The 18,161-nt window shown below is 41.2% G+C and overlaps 1 protein-coding gene across 3 annotated transcripts in view; it reads left to right on the top strand.

Moving 5' to 3' along the window:
* The window catches only part of plxna2 (plexin A2), a 200,374-nt gene that overhangs the window by 71,926 nt on the left and 110,287 nt on the right, over nt 1–18,161 (top strand). For all 3 annotated transcript variants that reach the window (XR_006012527.1, XM_042004363.1, XM_042004364.1), the window contains exon 4: nt 8,318–8,452. Coding sequence is in view for 2 of the 3 variants with exons in the window: in XM_042004363.1 (XP_041860297.1) it covers nt 8,318–8,452 (135 nt within the window). In the remaining variant the exon portion in view is untranslated. The remainder of the gene's footprint in view (nt 1–8,317; nt 8,453–18,161) is intronic.

Raw genomic sequence — 18,161 nt, 5'->3', positions numbered from 1 at the left:
TCTTTCGACCGGAAGGTAGGCGGATTGATTCCAGGCTTCCACTGACTACATGCCGAAGTGTCCTTCAAGACACTTAACCCCACGTTGCCTCCCGATGCGCCTATCGGAGTCTGAATGGGTGAATGTGATAAGTAGTGTAAAGCGCTTTGAGTGGTCAAACTGGCTGGAAAAGCGCTGTATAAGTACAAGTCCATTTACCTGTCCCACCATTTTTAAAGTAGTGTTGAACCAACTACAATTTTCTTGGCCGACTCAGGTTTCCATTTTCTGTAGACATACAGATTCAAATTTTTTGCCAAATTTTTATTTTCTTTCCTAAAATCATTAAAATGATTTAAATGATAAAGTTTTCCATTTTCAGCCAAACTGCAGAAGGTTATAAAATGTTCTCTCTCTCTGAAAATCCACAAAATTTCCCGGTTCCTTGAAATCCAGCAAAAAAAGGAATTACAGTATACCCCTGTTAATGCATCAGATTGTATAGTATGTCCAAAAAACTTTTCTTTTATTAACTTAACTCAAAATAGAAAAGTGCAAAATAGAAAGTGTACAAAACGTAGGTCCAGTGCACTGCAACATTAATTAGAACATTTTCTTCACAAACTACATGCATCTCTACCCTGTCGCCATATACTCTGTTTTCCAGCTAAATGGCTGATTTTCCTTTGCAGGTACAAACAGCAAGTATCTATAGTTACATCTCTTCGCACATGGTGTGTTTGCTGAACCAAAAAGTCTGATTTCACCCTGCTCTTCACAATAGAGTCCATTTAGTCCTTCTGATTTGTCATCAAGCGCAAGTGGAGTTTTACCAGCTTACAAAAGAGCTGCAGAAGTATCCCAATTTCAATCCAATTTCTGCAATCCAATTAACCATGTTTGTATTTGCCATAAAGTGCTTAATCCTAAAAAATGGAGTAAATCAGTTTGTCACAAGTCAGTTTGGATAAAGATGCTAAACAATTTTCAGAAGCTTTTAAATTAATATACAGAAACTTGAGCCTGCTCTGAAAGATTTTATGATGGACAGAAGTTTTTAAGTAAGTGCAGAACTATGACTGCATTAAGATGACATCATAGTTATTTTGAGCATATACAGACTTATTTGCCTTAAGTCTTTCCAATGGGAAGTGACACATAGTTCACACATGCAAACAGGCTGACATGAACCTTATGTGAGGACATATTGTACTATAGGAACATAGACAAAAAGCTTGTAGGAACCACCTCACACACATATATAAGGCACATTTCTACACGCCACTCGCTGCAGACACCAGAATTCTTCAGCCTGAGACTCATGATGGATTAGATGTGTTATCAAAGTGGAGAGAGGTTCTGTTTTTTCCCCCAGTGTGACGAGAAAGAAAAGGAAAGAGAGACAGATGCAAGTAGCTGGATGAATTGGCCCCATTCCATCTGAAATTGGGAAATATAGTTGAACTTTACATTTCTATCCAGTTGAGACAAGCTTTCAGGAAATGAACTCTTTTGCAAGTTCATTGCATCTGCTGTGTGTGTGCTAATGCTCATTTATGTATTAGTTGTGCTCTTGTTTATGTATTGGTTGTTAAACTGAATTTGTGCCTTGTTGGTGTTTGACTTCTGGTGGTGTTGGTGATGGCTGCTCCCTTAATGTGACTCATACTAGTCAGCTCATACTGATGCATCCCCAGTGCCAAAAGGGGTTGACTTTTTCCATTATGCATCCCTATCCAGAGGGTTGGACAGTCAGAAAACCTCACACCCCCATATAATATGGCCTGGTCTTGCAAACACACACACACACACACACACACACATACAAGGCTGTTACATAAACAAACCTTGTTTTTCATGCAGCGGGCCTCACAGCAAGAAAGTCTTGGGTTTATATAAAGCGGGGTTCTCGTTGAGGAGAGTTTTCATTTCTTCCTACGGCTCAAATGAATTGCTTGGTTTCATGTGGGTTTTCTTTGGATGTGCAAACTTCCTCCAGCTGACAAACATGTTGGCCTTTCTCCCAACGCCATCCTGCCCTTTTTTTAATCCTGTGAGAGAAAATTGATTTTTTTAGAGGTTAAAAGTAAATTACAAGTACGATGAAAATGTCTTCTTCTTCTTTTTCTTCTTCTTCTTCTTGCAACCGGCACACCTAGCTGTCACAAAAGCCTTTGAAGCCAAAGATCCCCCTTGTCAAGCTTCAGTGACTCCTAAAATGCTGTCAGTCTGTCATTTGTTATTTGGTCCAAGCTGCTGAGCAATCTCAGCATCAAACTCAAGGCCATTTACTGAGACTGAGATAGGTTCCACCAGATGAATTGGATACGATTGGATAAGGTTTATCGTGGTCATTGTCAGATCCCTCTGACCTGTGTTTTTTCAACCGGTATAACCCCACTTGACTACAAAGTTCCCCTCCCTTTCCTGAGCATAGGCTCCTTTGTAGTGTCTCTCAGAGGGGTCAGTGCATTGAGACAGAGTAAACGAGTGTGGGGTGGTGGTGGTGTCCTTTTGCAGAATCTAATCCAGTGTGTGGGATCAAGCAGATAAAGGCAAAGCCTGTCACTTCAGCTCTCAAGACTGCTGAACTGGATTAGTGCAGATGCAGAAGATAGCTGTCAGATCTGTTATTTAGGACGTTTAGCTTTCACTCTCTTTCTCTCTGACTCTTTTAGAACAGCTGAGTTTCCACCATAGGAGTAAAATCTCCCTAAAATCCTGCTCTCATGATGCTATTCTGGTACAAGTTGTAGGTGGAGTTGCTGCAATTTGATTTAATCCTATCCCCACAAGGTGTAAGTGCGAAGTGTGCCATACTGGTCGTGCAGGGGCTGGTAAAAATTTCCATACATGCATTAGCTTACAACCTCCTCCGCCAGCTGAAATATGGTGAAAAATAATATATACCCTCAGACTGATTTGTATTTGCCTTGGCAACTACCTGTGCACGAGCGTATCCTGTTTCAGAGCGCCAACCTCCCTCAAGGCTAAGGGTTCAAAATAGTATTTCTATACAGGTCTGAAAAGAAAACAGTTCTTAGGTAATTGTTAGCAGCTGGGCAATTACAGGAGAAACATTCTTTAAAAACTGAGTGTCTAATGTTGAACAAACACTTTGACCCAGACCTAGTTTCATTTACCCACATCCCTTTATTTTGCAGGGGTTTTCTTTTTTAGATCAAGGATTAGGGGTCGTCAAGGCATTATCATGGGCATTGGAGCAATTTGGATGGCAGGATAATCACTGCTTCTTGATGTCCAATAGCAAAAAAAGAAACTAAAAAAGGGATTGCCATAGAAAAGGGGATTGGGCCTTTGTGTTGTTTGGCATTTGCTCTTCATCATATTCCTTAGTCTCTTCCTGAGGATGCTCCTCTTTGTTGCTTTGGGAGGTCACTGCTTATTCCTCAGTTTGGGTAATTAATTGGCACCGAAGGAAATCATTAAAAATGAAAACTTTTCTGATGTTGTGCAATGACATTTTTGGCCAGCAAAGCTTTACCACGCACTGCTAACACACTTTTGGTGCAATTTTACCTCAGGATTCATTCAGCAGAGTTTTTTACTCAAGCAAATTGCTTCTCTCAGACTCTCACAGTTGGGGATCCAGTTGTCTGGCACAGTGTTCAAAAACCAGAGCGGGAGAGAGAGGACAAGGGAGATGGGCAATTTCAATTGGAGTTTGGTCAATCTTCAAACGTTTTTTCCAGAGTGCTTACATGGTCTGATCAAAAGCACTCCACTGGCATTGGTCCTTTTAGCCACAAGGGAAGACCTCTGAAGCCTCTGCCATTGCTTCCCTGATGGCCAGAGCCCCTGCCCCGAACCTCCTGCCCACTAAGGCCTACACACTGCAACATAAAGTTTGTACATAAAAAACAAAAGGTTCCTCTTTCAGGATGTAGCAGCTAGGGGAATTTTGGAAAGTGTTGCATTTTTTTGATGTTTAGCTCAGCTTCAGTTCAAATAAAAACGAAGATGTATCAGACATTTAATCAAGTGTTTTTGGACTTTACTTCCATGTTCTGAACAATAAGGCTCATACAAATCAATCTAACATTCAGCTGTTTATTCACTGCAGATTTCCCGCAGCTTTCCCTTTTATGTTAATCTGCTGTTATGTGTAGTTATTAATTTTTAGAATTTTGTTTATATCCTTTATATTTTATAAATTATATTCTGTTTTACATTTAGCCTAAAACTTCATTGTATATAATACAATGACAATAAAGGTATCAATCCTTCTGTCAAGTTAATCAACAAAAGTCCTCCTCGGTCTACCAGTCAGGATTAGTTTAAAGGCAGACTAAGCAGCTTTTTCAGGTTTGCTTTAGGGTAAATTTTTGCCTAGTCCTTTCCTCTTTCTCCTGCCTGCCTGCACCCTGGAAATCGATCTCAGCTAAACATTTTAAAGGATATCTCAATTCCTAAAACTCATTGGGAGGAAAGAAGAGCAAGAGGAAAGAGGGATGGAAATTGGGAAATAAGCAGATTGTTGGGTTTGGAGGTGTCTGCAAAAAGCTTCATTCTCCTCCTCCCCAACCTCCTCCATCAAACACCACAAGACTGTCTTATCACCAGTGGTGCAACAATTTTGATTAAACTGGAACTGATTATGAATGTGGAATGCTACAGACTAAAGGTGCACATGGGAAAAAACATTGTCACTTCACCCACATTGCGACAGTTTTTTAAATGCAAATGTTTATATTAATCTACAGTATTTCACTCAAGAAAAAAAAAGATTTCGAACTGATGACAGTGAAAGTGGAAACTAACTGGATTTGGAAACTAAAAAAGGAAGCAGTGAGCTCTTCAGGATCTGCTGAGGCAGCCTCCCACTCGCTTCTGCCTGAGGACTGTACTCAGATTTTCAGGCATCTTTCACCATCACTCAGTGCATCCATGTTTAAATTTATGTTTGTACATGAAATGGTATTGAATCCCTCAAGAAGTGTGAATCTGAACACCAGTTGACTATGTTTTTTCTTATCATTCAAAATGACACTGTTGTCTCTTTCTTTGACGCTGTTAACAACAGCCTCTGACACCCCTTGGGTAACATGTAGACAGTTTTTCTAGCACTCTCATCCATCTTCACCTTTCCCTCCTCCTTTTCTCACTTTGCTCAGTAGCAGCTTGCCGACGCTGTTGATAGAGAAAAGCTGGCTAATAGCTGCAGTGTTGAAATAGGGGACCATGTTGGACCAGGCCTAAGGGCAGCTCTCCAGGGCATCAATGCATGGGTTTTCCTTTAATAGATGGGGTGCAATATTGTCAGAGTGGCTTGAAGGTATGAATCTTACCTGTTTGAAGTCTTCTTGCCCACTCTGATAAATAATGCAGGGTCAAATGTGGTAACATGGGGCAGGTTTTAGAGAGAGCAGGCTAAATGCTGGAGAACAGCGATAGATGCTTTGGTGTCAGTGCAGCTTAATCCGGTGGTAGGAACTGTAAACTGGTGGAACAGTAGCTTGAGAGTGTGATTTAAAAAAAAGGAGCTTCTGAAGTATTTTTGGTTCCCTAAGCACTGGTTTCTCCAGTTACTGTATGCTTTCTTTTGGTTTCATTTTTCCACACAGAGGTGAACCTAACCCATTTCAAAGAAATGCACATATTTTTGCATTTTCTTACAATGTTGTGGGTGTGTGTTTGTGAGTACATATGTGTAAATGTAAGACTTTTTGAAGCTATTACAGAAAAGCTGTTTTATTTACCTTGGAAAAAGAGCTGAGTGTGGGTGTGTTTGTGTGTACACAGTGGGTGGGAGGAAAATGTTTTACTGTTGGTGAAGTTGATTCTGTTTTTTCTGCATTAGCCTTTAGCCTTTAGTGTTGGGGTACATCCCTGGACAATTACAGTACTCTGTAAAAGTATTTGCCACCCCCTTCCAGACTTTCACAATGTTCTTCAAAGTTTTTCTTTGGGCACTTGTTGCTTTTCCACTCGTTTTCAGTCCCATCTTTGTGCCTGCTTTTTCACAGGAATGTGTTTTCTCTATTCTTTCGTATTTTTTAAGCCACTTAACACTGACCTGGGAATAAGCCACCTAATTCCTAACTTTGCAAAGACTCAATTTCATATAGCATCTTTACACTTTGTTACTGGCAACCTGTTAAAATCACATTATTTGTTACCATGGTTTTAGTTGCATCTACAAAAAATGCCAAAGATAACAAAGTTTGACAGACAGAAAAATATTTTCACACCAACAAGGTAATACCAATGGACTGTTGGCCAAAAACAAGTTTTTCTCTCCTCAAGTTGACAACAACAACAACAACAGATGAACTATATGTGGAAGGAATGTGTCAAATCCAAAGACCGGAAACAGGACTTCAGAGATGCATCTGGACCTTCAGCTGATCCATATACAGCTCACTGAAGCCTCATCAGAAATGTCTCCATGTTTGGCTGTCAGGCAGCCATTCTTCAGGAAGGGGAACAAGCAGAAAAGGTGGAGAGATGAGATTAAAAGAAAACCCCTGCTAATTAGAGAAAAACTGGACTGAAAATCTGTGTCAATGGGTCTGATGGAGTGATGAATCCTCCCCAGAACCCAGACTTCAATGTTATTGAAGCAGTGTGGGAACAAACGCAGCCAACATCCAAAGAAAACAAGTTTTTGTTTTTTTGCCTTATATGCTGTATTTTTATTTACACTTTTAATACATCACCTCACCTATTTCCTGTTTTCTTAAACATATATAAAGAAGAGGGAAAGGCTCAAGACTTTTGCATGGCGCTGTACTTGTACTTATGCTGTGCTTGTTATAGCAAAGGTTTTATATCCTTGCCCCTTGAGTACATTCTAAGGCAGCTGTGTATGTGTGTGTGTGTGTGTGTGTGTGTGTGTGTGTGTGTGTGTGTGTGTGTGTGTGTGTGTGTGTGTGTGTGAGTATGCTTGTGGCCTAATGTGAATTAATCTGCCCCTGGACAGTGGTGAGAGACTGTGTGATAGCGATCTCATTCAGGCGTGCAGTGGGAAGGCCGGGTTATCTCATGATCCCCAGTGGCGGGCAGCGAGGACATATCACAGCATGACAGACTGCTCCTACGGGTGCGCACACATAAAAGCACTCGCGCACGGCACAGCGGTTAGCAGGGAGCAGCACTGAGCTCGCCATGCGCCGACATGCTTTATGGACGAGGTCTCCCTCCATGCTGCAGTGTCAGTAACCAGATGAAGACTGGCACGGCCCCCGCATCCTGCCTCTGTCCTCCCACATATGCTTTTCACATACATCCCTCAGCCGACGTTTGGATTAGTCTGCTCAGGGTCAGGAGCAGGTCAGCTGTGGTGGGCACAATAAAAACCACGTTTTGTGCCCTGCTTAACTCCAAAACTCTAAAGGGATAACTGGAGGGGCTTTGGTGAACTTGCATCACTTTTCACTGACTTGACCAGCAGTTTTGACACACATTCATAAGTCCCACTTTGTGTGTATCTGTGCACACATTTGCTCACATACCCCTTCACCCTCCCTGTAGACCTTCTTTTGACAGACATATGACCCTGACTTTCCCCGTTTGAGTTATTTTTTCTAGAGCCCGGCTGCTCTTGGGGCTGTCACTATCTGAATAGACAGATGAATGTTTGGGTAGAGGAAGGCAGACAGGAACGGACAGATGATAGAGCCATCAGCTTTGATGGTTGAGTAGGGCATTGTGACATCTGACATAGAGACATCTCTCACGCCTAGCATCAGGAAACCTCCCCCCTACATCCCCTTTAGATTTGCAGTTCTGTTTAGAAATTTGTCTAACACAATACAGGAAGTAGCGTTGTGGCGTTTGGGGTTCAGGAGGGTTGGGCACCTCATAAGTCATCAGAATGGTTGTTCACTGTTTTTTTTATATATATATTATAGTGGTTTTCGCCTCAATTTCAAAGCCTTGTTGCAGGAATGCATCAGTCATCAGGAGACAGAGGAAAAGAAAACAGAGCTTTGGTTTCGTAAGCGTTTAATGATTTCAGCTATTAATTCCTTGCCGTAATTGTAACCTAAAAACCTTTGAGGAATCAGAGAGGTCTGATGTTTGCCTCACACCTGGAAAAATGACTGTTTTGTCGTACAGCTTTTGCAATTAAAAAGAAATGTGAAACTCATTATTTTTCTGTCATTTTTAGCTCATTTATCTTTTCAGTCCAAACAGCTTTCATGCAGAATTTCCATCTATCTGAGTCTCCAAGATAAATAATAATGATTTTTGCAAATGTTATTTGACCCACGTCTGTCATTCCTGTCAATCACTCCTCATCTGTTATCCCATTCCTTCTGTCATGCTGATATAAATAGCTTTCGCTGACCCGTTCCTGCTCTGTTTTCTTCAGATTCGTGTAGACGGCCCTCCTCATGGTGGTGTCCAGTATGAGACCATATCGGTTATGAAGGACGGCAGCCCCATCCTCAGAGACATGGCCTTCTCTCTTGATCGCAACTTCCTCTACATCATGTCTGAGAGACAGGTAGGTGTTGGATGATGCATGCTTTCCGAGCTGTGGCTTCTAATTAAACACGTACCTGGATGGGGGAATAGATGGCTTTAATGTGCCTCTGTATGTGTATGCAGATCCTTAAATGTCAGGGAAAAGTGCGTCCATGTGTGTGCGCTCTAGCAGGGCTCAAGATGGCTCATCTCCTCACATTACCAAATCCAACAACCACTGCTGGCTATAAATAACCTGTGTGGCACAGCAGGGGGACATTCTGACAGCGGTTGATAATGAAGGAGAACAATGAGGGCAGGGACAAAGAAAGAAATGGAGAGACAAGGAAAATATTAGGTGAAAGCAGAGTTACAGAGAGAGAGAGATGAAGAGCTCTTGGCTGGATGAGAGGAAGAGTAATGAGAGAAAGAGGGACAGCTGGGGGAGTGTATGACTTGGAAGTAAAGGGAGACTCTGAGAGAGGAACGAAGTGCAAGGTCATACTTTCACACTCCTAATGAAGTGACACAGCGTTGCAGGGAGGGTCGAAAGCAGCTGATAGCCATCAGTGCAGCTGACATACTCTCCAGGTAAAAGAGATGAGGCCAGACAAGGGTTGAAGAGGACACAAGGACAGAGAGGAGGTCATGTGATGAAAGTAGAAGAAGAAATGGTTGGAGAGAAAAGAAATGACAAGAGGAGGAGAGGAGAAGAGGAGCGGCTGCAGGGAAGCGTGGCAGCGCAGCAGCCCCAGAGACAGACAACGTGCGAGGCTGTCACTGTTAAGTGATAGATTGCCATCTTCTCTCCTTATCTGTTCTTTTAAAACAGTCAACAACTGGCTGGCCACAGCTCACAGGTCAGGAATCATAGCAGGCAGATGTGGTGTGAAGGATTTATTCAGGCAGATTTGTCTGCTGTAGAAAAAAAGGAATCTGGAAAAATAATAAAATAAATATTTATTTGTCTTAAAGTACAGCTGTCAGAAATGTGAATGTCCTTAAGTTAATTTGTCCTTTCTGTAGACTTTTGTTTGGATTAATTTACTCATATGTCTGGGGCCTCGTACAGTTCTGTGTAACAGGAAGTGGGGAGGGCAGCTTAGCTCATGACAGTCCAGAGCAACACTGTGTGGCAACGCTTCGAGTTTGGGTTATTTTTGGTTCCAATCGTTGAAGTTGTGAAACTGATCCAAGTTTTTTCAGTCACTTTACATCAGCTAGTTAGGGTCCTTCTCCGTTAGCTTCTGCTCTTTCATTGGTAAATTCCAGCTCATGGGGTGATAAAAAACATGGCTTTATTTTTTTATTTTTTTTATTTTTTTTCCTCACCAAGACTGTGGTTGCTAACATGAGCTACACTAATTTTAACTTAAGCTAATGTTTTTGCTTGAGTTACCAGGATGTCACGGCAATTCTTATAATGAAGATGACTTAGACTGAGCTCTTACAGAGAATCTAGGTCATAATTGAGTTAAACACAAGTAGCATTGATGTTATAAACAGCTAAATGTGTACTTGCAGGAGCAGAAACATGAAGGGTCTTCTTCCCAATTACTTTTAATCTACCACTTGAAGAAGCCAGACTTCCAAGCTTTTCCATGCTTTCATCTGCTTGGCCATGTAAAAGCTTGTTTGAAGCAGCAGATAATTCAACATATCAGGACTGAACAGACAGGTGTTTCTTCAATTCAAATCTTTCCTGGGTTATATATAAGGATCTATGCCATCACATAGCTCATTATTTTGGTTTGTTTGCCCCTAACTTAATTAGCCAGAAGTACATGAACCTGCAAAAGTCACGTGATTAAATCCCAGCCAACAAAGAAGAAGATGGTATGATAACATCTGGGAAATGATTTGAACCCACACATATAGTACTTAGACCAGGACCCTCATACAGCGGATGTCTGCCCAATCAGTTAAGCAGACAGATGCCCTCTGATTGTACCTTTAATAACCTTAAAGTGCAGGAGAATGTGCTATGCTTTATCAAAATCTTCTATCAACCCGTTTTTTTAAAGACAGTCAGTCTGCCGGTTGACTTTTAGCTATTTTCTACACAACTTAGTTGTATACATGGTAAATGTTGCGTAGAAGTGGGTGCACATGCAACATACTGTTAGAAAAGTATTTTATGACTTTTGCGCCAGAACGTGAAGGTAGTTATCACAATGGGATAACAAGGTACAAAAATTTACCAGCTTTCAAGGTACATTGCTTGTATCCAGCTCTAATAGGGGTGATATGAAGTAAATGTGCCTCTTTGAGACCATTCCTGCTTCTTCGTCTGCAGTGTGACATCTGGTGATGTGAACAAGGTTTGTTTCATTGCACTCTGGTACCAAAACAAATATAAAGTTTCTTAGTTTCAGTCTGGCACACACTGGCAGTAAAAGTAGAAATAAAACTGTCAAGTAAAAACATGGAACGATCCAGTGACAGCTAGTACTGTGTGCTAAATTACAGCTGAGATTGTTTGCAAGTCAGCAGTAAAGACTAAATGATTTCAGATCTCAGACATAGTTTTTGGAGTTTATGCAGCAATTTGCATTTAATATCTGTAGATATTTCTGGGATAGGTTTTGAGATATATTAATCTCATGAGCAAAAATAATTCAGGAACATGGCAGCGAGCTGATTCCACAAGTAAAGAAGTGTTTGTACTGAGTCTGAAATGTCTTTTCCATATTTACTAAATCCTTTATTCCTACTTATTCCACAGATGAAACAGCCTTTTGATGTTGAGCTCATAAATGCTAGTCATCTGAATGAGAAGTCATGTTGGTGAATATTATTAGTATTCAGCTTGTAGACTCTACTGCCGCTCTCTCTCTCTCTCTCTCCGGGGGTTTTGGGCGATAGCAGCAGACACGCAGACACACGCATGTATGCAGAAACATGTTCAGCTTCTTCTGAGATGTTGTCCTGAATGTTCAAGGATAGCACTTGATAGTCACCCCTAATATATGAACCAGATTAAGATTCAGTGTGGCTTCTCCGTCTTCCAAACTCCCATTAAATTAAACAGAAGCAGTTTTTCTGATTTTGATGCCGCTTTGTTAAACAAGCATTTAATTGAATCTCCTCTGTACAATACACATCAGCCACCTTTACACTCGCCCTTTCGCACTAACGCTCAGCGGAAGACATCTATTTGACCTTTATCTTATCATGAGGTTGAATGTCACTTCGAGCTACACTCGTAGTCACACGTCCAGGACACCACGAGATATATCTTGTCTAAGCTCTGCTTGTTCCCATGAGTCTGACTGATGCAGTCTGAGGCCAAGCTCATGGCGATGGGAGACAGCGAGAACAAAGGAGGGATGATATCAAACAGGAACCAAGGCAGATTTGGCTCCAGTTGCATTTCCTACTCTGAATAACAAAGAAGTCCTGTGTGCTTGGCACGGTGGGAAAGGCAGGGAACAGAGGGAGCAAGAAGAGAGACAGACATTGGGAAAAGGGGAGCAGACAAACAGAAATTGGGAAAGGAGTGGGATATTTGCTTTGCAAGGCTGTGCTCCAGCAAGGCTCTTGCTCTCTGCTGCCCTCACACCTGTCAGTGTGTGTGCGTGAATTGTGGGATGTGCGGTATGAAAGTGCAGTCAGGCGCACATACAACCACAGATACAAAGCACATGCCATCTCAGTTTTCATTTGCATAGGTGCTGTCATTACGCAATGGCTTCCTCAATCATATGTGCACAGAAAAAAAATAGACTTTAAAGCAATTCCCAGTATCTCATTCAGTATTTCTAATGTGTCTCCAGAAGGCTTTTCAACACCTTTCATCTGGCATTTTGCCTTATTTGCAAAAACATAGCATATAGATTTCACCTACTCCATATGTATAAGTGTCACAACCCTATTGGAGTCGCATTTCAGTGAACTCTCAGCTTTCTCTTGCTTTCATTAGTTACTTTCTCACACTCTCTAAAGATATTTAAGAGCTTCCTATTTCATGTTTGATGGTAACCTGTGCTTTTGTTTTGTAGATGTTATGACAATAGCATTCGCAATATTAATGATGGAGTGAAACTGGCTCAACATGAGGCAGTGTAGTGGAACTGATGAAAAGACCTGGCTCGCTGATTCTGTGTGTGTGTGTGTGTGTGTGTGTGTGTGTGTGTGTGTGCTCTCCCGTAGGGTGCTGTATCATTACTGATAGTTCTGAAATGTATAAAAGAAGCAGGTTTTCATCTGAAAATTTATGTTCAGTGCTGTGGTGCACAATTGAGAAACCTTGCATCCTGCTGGAGCCTTTCTGAGCTTTTTAATTGCCTCTGTGTGTCTTGTGATTGTGCAGATGTTGTATGGGTTTCTGCCAGATTATACGTGAGTCACGTTGTGAATATGTGCACATTTGCTTCCATATTTAAACCAATAATCTTGCCTTTTTGGTTCTTGACTGGGAAGCTATGATAAAAGGTCATAGCTGTTTTGGGAGACTTATCTGAGCTGCCTCCTGGACACGTCCTCGACTTTTTCCCTTGTTTTTTTCCCCCTTGTCTTCTCCTCTGTCTATGTCATGTGACATGCTCTCTGAAATGTCTCACATTCCCAAAACACCTCACTGAATTTAATATTGCATCAGAAAGAGGTAGATTTCAAAACAAATACCACATCTTTTTTTTGCTGAAGCAAAGCACAGCTTGTGTGTGTGTGCTTCATAGCAGGGGGCTCAGTGTTTTATCCAGTGGTCATATTTACATAAAGCCAGATAAACTGCTCCTACAGCAATAGTCCTAACAATTCTGGCAGTCTCTCAAATCACACAGGTGGACAGAGGAGCATAAAATGCAGCAGAGCTTGTTTTTTGCTGCTTTTGCCAGATCATGCAAATTCAGTGCCCTGCATCTGCATGAGTATTTGGAGTGGTCTCATTGATTACTCTCCCCTCCTTTTCCCTCTATCTCCCATGTTTCTTTTATCAGAACGTCTGTGTCTGCAAACGCAAACAACCTAGTGTATATTTGTGCATGTTTGTGTGTGCTGTTCTGCAACGGTGCAGCATGAAAGACGCTTGAATGTAGCACCAGCAAAGGCTCCTAACCAGCCTTCGGTTTTATTAATGCAGCTTTCTAGGATAAATAGAGAAAACTACTCCTGTATCGAATGGAGTCTTGTGGGGCGCAGATTATCACCATTCTAACGCCTTTTCATTTCCTTTGTGCCGTTATGGCCGTTGGCTCGGAGCAGGAGGGCGAGCACTCATCAGAACGCAGCTGAGAACCAGTAACTGCATTATTTCGGTTGCTTTGGTCAGCAGCCAGTACACAGAAAGCAGGCTGTAATGTATTATTCATGGGGGAACAATCAAGTTTTAACATCCAAAAGGGCTTTGAAGTGATACCTGTGGCGTAGTGTTAGTTCTGCCTCAAACAGTATTTGAAAACACCTCTCCAAAGAAGAAAAAAATCCAAAAATCATCTCTTAAACACAAAGAAAAAGGATAAATACACGAATTTATATTTGATTAAACCCCAAGTAAAGAAGCAGGTGTTGACTTAGGGATGAAGCCCGAATATTTTCTGATGTTTTATGGCCGTGGTGCACAAGAGAACATAATAGACCTCAGCAGATTTAATAGACTTCCCAGTGAAATAGCGGCCTGCTAATTGCAAGCTCTTTATAAGGATAAGTGTGAAATTCCTGCTGCCGTGACCAGCTGAGGGATACTGAGCTGGCTTGTAAAAAAGACTTGTCTGTCATGGACAGACCATAGAGCTGTTGAGCCATGTGTTGCTGTCACTCTCCAATACTCTTGGCTTTTTAGCAAACATTAAACCCTCCTCAGCCTACAATCCTTGTCCGCTGTCCTCCCTCCATGTACCACATGGAGCAGCAGCATTACAGCTCAAATTTTAAAAAAAAAAAAAAAAAAAAGAGAGAGAGAGGAGGGGGGGGGGGGGGGGGGGGGGGGGGTCGGGGGGGAACGACTACCTCTTTTTTTTCAGGTCAGCCAATTTCTTCCAGGTGCTCAGCTGTGAAATTTGAAATCTATGCATGGATTCTTTCCTTTTTCAAAGCTTTTTTTCTTTTTTTTTGAATGAAGTCTCTTCTCAACCTGTTCTTCATCCAAACACCCCACAATGTTCTGCCTCTACTTCCCCCATCACCTTATCCCAAAGAACCTTTGTTTGGCAGGTGTGGTTAGATTGGGAGGAAGTGGGTTCAGTGGTTATCAAGACTGGGGAAATGGGATTCATTCCCACCTTGCACAACCATAGATTAGGTGACATGCTATCAGATCATTATTATAGAGGACTTTGGTGTGTTAGACTCAGATTTTCATGTGCAAATGGCCACAGAAGACTGGATAGCTTATCGTCAGCCTTTCCATCATGCATTAAATGCATCAGAGCTTGTGCAAACTGAAAGCAAAAGACCTGCATTCTTTATTTTTTTAAACACATGTCTGAAAAGATTTGTGTATTTTTTTTTTATTTATTTATCTATTTTTTTTTTGGAAAGCTGCAGGGGGGCATTTTTGCCCTGATCCACAGTTATGTAAAAGAGAAAGTAAACTCTTTTTAATTTTAATGTTTTGCAACATCATCTAGTCCTTACCAGATGTTAGAATGAGGTAAATACAACCTCAGATGAACAGCAACATGGCATATACATAAACATGTGGGCGGAAAGTACATCCCACAATTCAGTTGTTTGTACAACCAGCTTATGCAGAAATAAGTTGAAGTAAACATTTTCTATATGATTTTATCAGCATCTCACTTCACAGTGGAGGAATTTAACCTCACATTTTGTTGCAGCGTTGCTTAAGTTCATTGAGGTTTGCAGGTTAAGGTCTAGACTTTGACTGGACCAGTGCAGCTTAATTACTTTTTTCATTTAGTTTATAGTAGATTTTCTGCTGTGGTTGTGATCATTGACATGTTGCATGATCTAAGCCTTAGCTACTGGACAGAATGACTCTTTGTCCACTTTTGGTCTGGTCTGTCCAAAAGACATTATTCCTGAAATGTTGTGGTTTGTTCAGATTCAACTTTGCAAACCTAAACTATACTGCCATGTTATTTATAGAGAGAAGAGGCTTACTCCTGCAAACCTTACATACAGGCCATACTTTTTCAGTCTTTTTCTAATTTTACTTCATGAACTTTGATATCCAACATGCTAACTCAGGCCTGGAGAGTCTGAGATGTAGCTTTTTTTGTCTTTTGTAACTCCTGTTAGCATTGCACAGAATGCTGTTACATTCACTCCAGGGAAGATTGGCAGCTTTCTTGAGTGTTTTTCATTTGTAAATAATTTTTCCTCACTGTAGATTGATGGACTCCAAATAATTGTAAATGGGTTTATAACCTTACCCAGACTGATGGACAGCAAGAACTTTAGCTCTAAGGGCATTGTTGACGACTTTCCTCTTTGGCATTGTGTTAACAAACCTTCAAACTGTCTCAACCTCTGCTTTCATAGAGGTGATCACTTTTGCTAATTATAGATTAATCAAGTATGTCTAATCAAATGCACTCGATTAGGTTTTGTTTAATAAATAATAACACAATATATTATGTATGTACTGTTGTTCATCTGAGGTTATATTGACCTAATTTCCTTTGTTCCATTATGCCCTAACAAATAAAAAATTTAAATTTGATAGAGATGTCCTCTCTTTTTCCCGTGAGCTTCAAGAGATGTTTCGTACCTGGCTTTACCTTTCAGCTGAGGTCATGTTGGGTTTGTATAATAAACACCTGACGTGCATATACACTGTGCTTGCCAACAACAGAGTTGAAACCGCTGTTTATATGAGAAAAGTGGTCCAGGCAAATGTTTGCTGTTATGCATGAGAAAACTCATGCCATGGGCCAACACATGGACCACACATCTGCGTTCGATGCCACCCGCATTGGGGCTTATCAGAAGCATGAAACAGTGGCCACATCTCGCTTTCATCTGTCTGTTTTCAACAAGCCTTAACAGCAGACAGAAAGGTTCATCACTCAGGTAGTCTACACTGGGCTAATAGATAGGCTTTTTTTGTTTTTGTTTTTCCGGGAGGGGGGTCCCTTTGGCAGCTGCTTTGGGTAAGGGCCGGCCACCCAGGTCCTCTGTTTCTTAGAAGGGAGCCTGAGGCTTGGATCCTTCTGCTGAATCCAGCCTCAGTTGATATTGACACACAGACAAATTAGGATAAATTCCCCTGTCAATAAGCACATCCAATGATATTGATGATGCCATTTAGGCTTTCCATTATAAAGAAACCACTGGTTATCCTGCCCCTCTTGTTACGCCTTTTTAGTCTGACGCCTTGTTTGCTAAGTCATTGCTAGGAAAATCCAAAATGTCAGCATACACGGAGACAAATAAAGCTAATTATTTCATTTTAGAGGAATTCTAAGAACCTATCCTTTTAGGAATGATCTTTCCTTGTTTTTAAGTTCTTGTTGAAAAAATATGGAATTCCCCTTTCACATCTTTGATCATCAAGCATTTCACGTCTGCACCCAGGAGGCTACTTTGCCCAGATAAGATTAGAAAACAGGGACAATTACTCATAGACATGCTTATGTTTGGAGGCCCATACTCTACAGAAAATCAATAATAAAAAGATATGAAATATTGATTCATTCACTACTGCATGCCCGATTTTCTGGAAATTTCTGCCGGCAGTTTCTACAGTTCCACAAAGATAGAGGTTAAGTCTGTAGTTTTGTTAATCACATTCAGAGAAGATGAAAAAAAAAAAACATCACATGACTGATTTTCAGCAGCATGATCTAATCCTTACTAATAATCACGATATATGTCCTGTGATGGTTTGTTTTTCAGTCAGCTGATGTTGTATCCCATATTACAGCTGCCGAGGGGAAAGCTGTTTGTTTTAAACAACGCTTTATAAATTCACAAGCCCCATATGTGCCCTATTTCCTGCCCGAAACAGGCCTATTGGAGAGTTTATGCAAGTATGTTGAGGCACATGTTCCATGTGTTTCATTTAATGAAAATACTATTTATTTCCTTGTGGGGTCAGGGGTTGTGTGAAGTTCAAGGGTTGACTGAGTATCTTAATCAAAATGAGGGAGTCAATGACTCTGTGTGTCAGTTAGAGACCCCCTACGTTCTGCTGTGTTTTTAACTCATCTGTCTGCTTGCTATTTCTTTCTCATGATGACCGATATGTGTCTCTCCACCTTTTAGCTATGCTCTAGTGATGTTTTACATGTCTGAATGTCGAGCTGTGTTTGCCCCCTCTGTGGTAGCCCACCTAACAAAGGCACCTCATTTGCATGAGCCCCTGAACAGGCATTGTTAATTGACTTAAGCCAGGATTAGTGTTAATCAGGTTTTGTGCCTGGAACCATCGACCACTCCTAACCTCATTATTTGATAGCAGCACACGTTCTGTCAGTGCCCATCAAGCTGTTAATTAATAGCAGCCTGTGCACACCAGTGTCCCAGCCCAGAGCCCCTCTTACTTCCTATTTCCCCCCCAACCCTGTTTCCTTTCTCCCACCCTCACACCAAGGTCCTTGTTAAATCATTAGAGGTCAGTTCAAGGTACACGCTGTGAATTCAGGTCCGTGACAGCAGACCACACAGTTATCATTAGATAAGTTCTTTACCCTATTGTTCAGGTGAATTTCAAGACTTTTGTGGCAGGTTTGTGCCCAACTTTAGATCTTAGACATTCTCTTTCCCAACTTGTCACATACAAGAAACCCTCGCATCAGTTTTAACGCAGCTGCATTTCACCAGTTGTCTTTCTGTGGTTGGTG

The sequence above is a fragment of the Melanotaenia boesemani genome, chromosome 13 (genome assembly GCF_017639745.1).
Source record: "Melanotaenia boesemani isolate fMelBoe1 chromosome 13, fMelBoe1.pri, whole genome shotgun sequence".
Taxonomy (NCBI): domain Eukaryota; kingdom Metazoa; phylum Chordata; class Actinopteri; order Atheriniformes; family Melanotaeniidae; genus Melanotaenia; species Melanotaenia boesemani.
The sequence above is the reverse complement of the archived record's forward strand: the minus strand, read 5'-3'. Positions and strand labels throughout refer to the sequence as shown.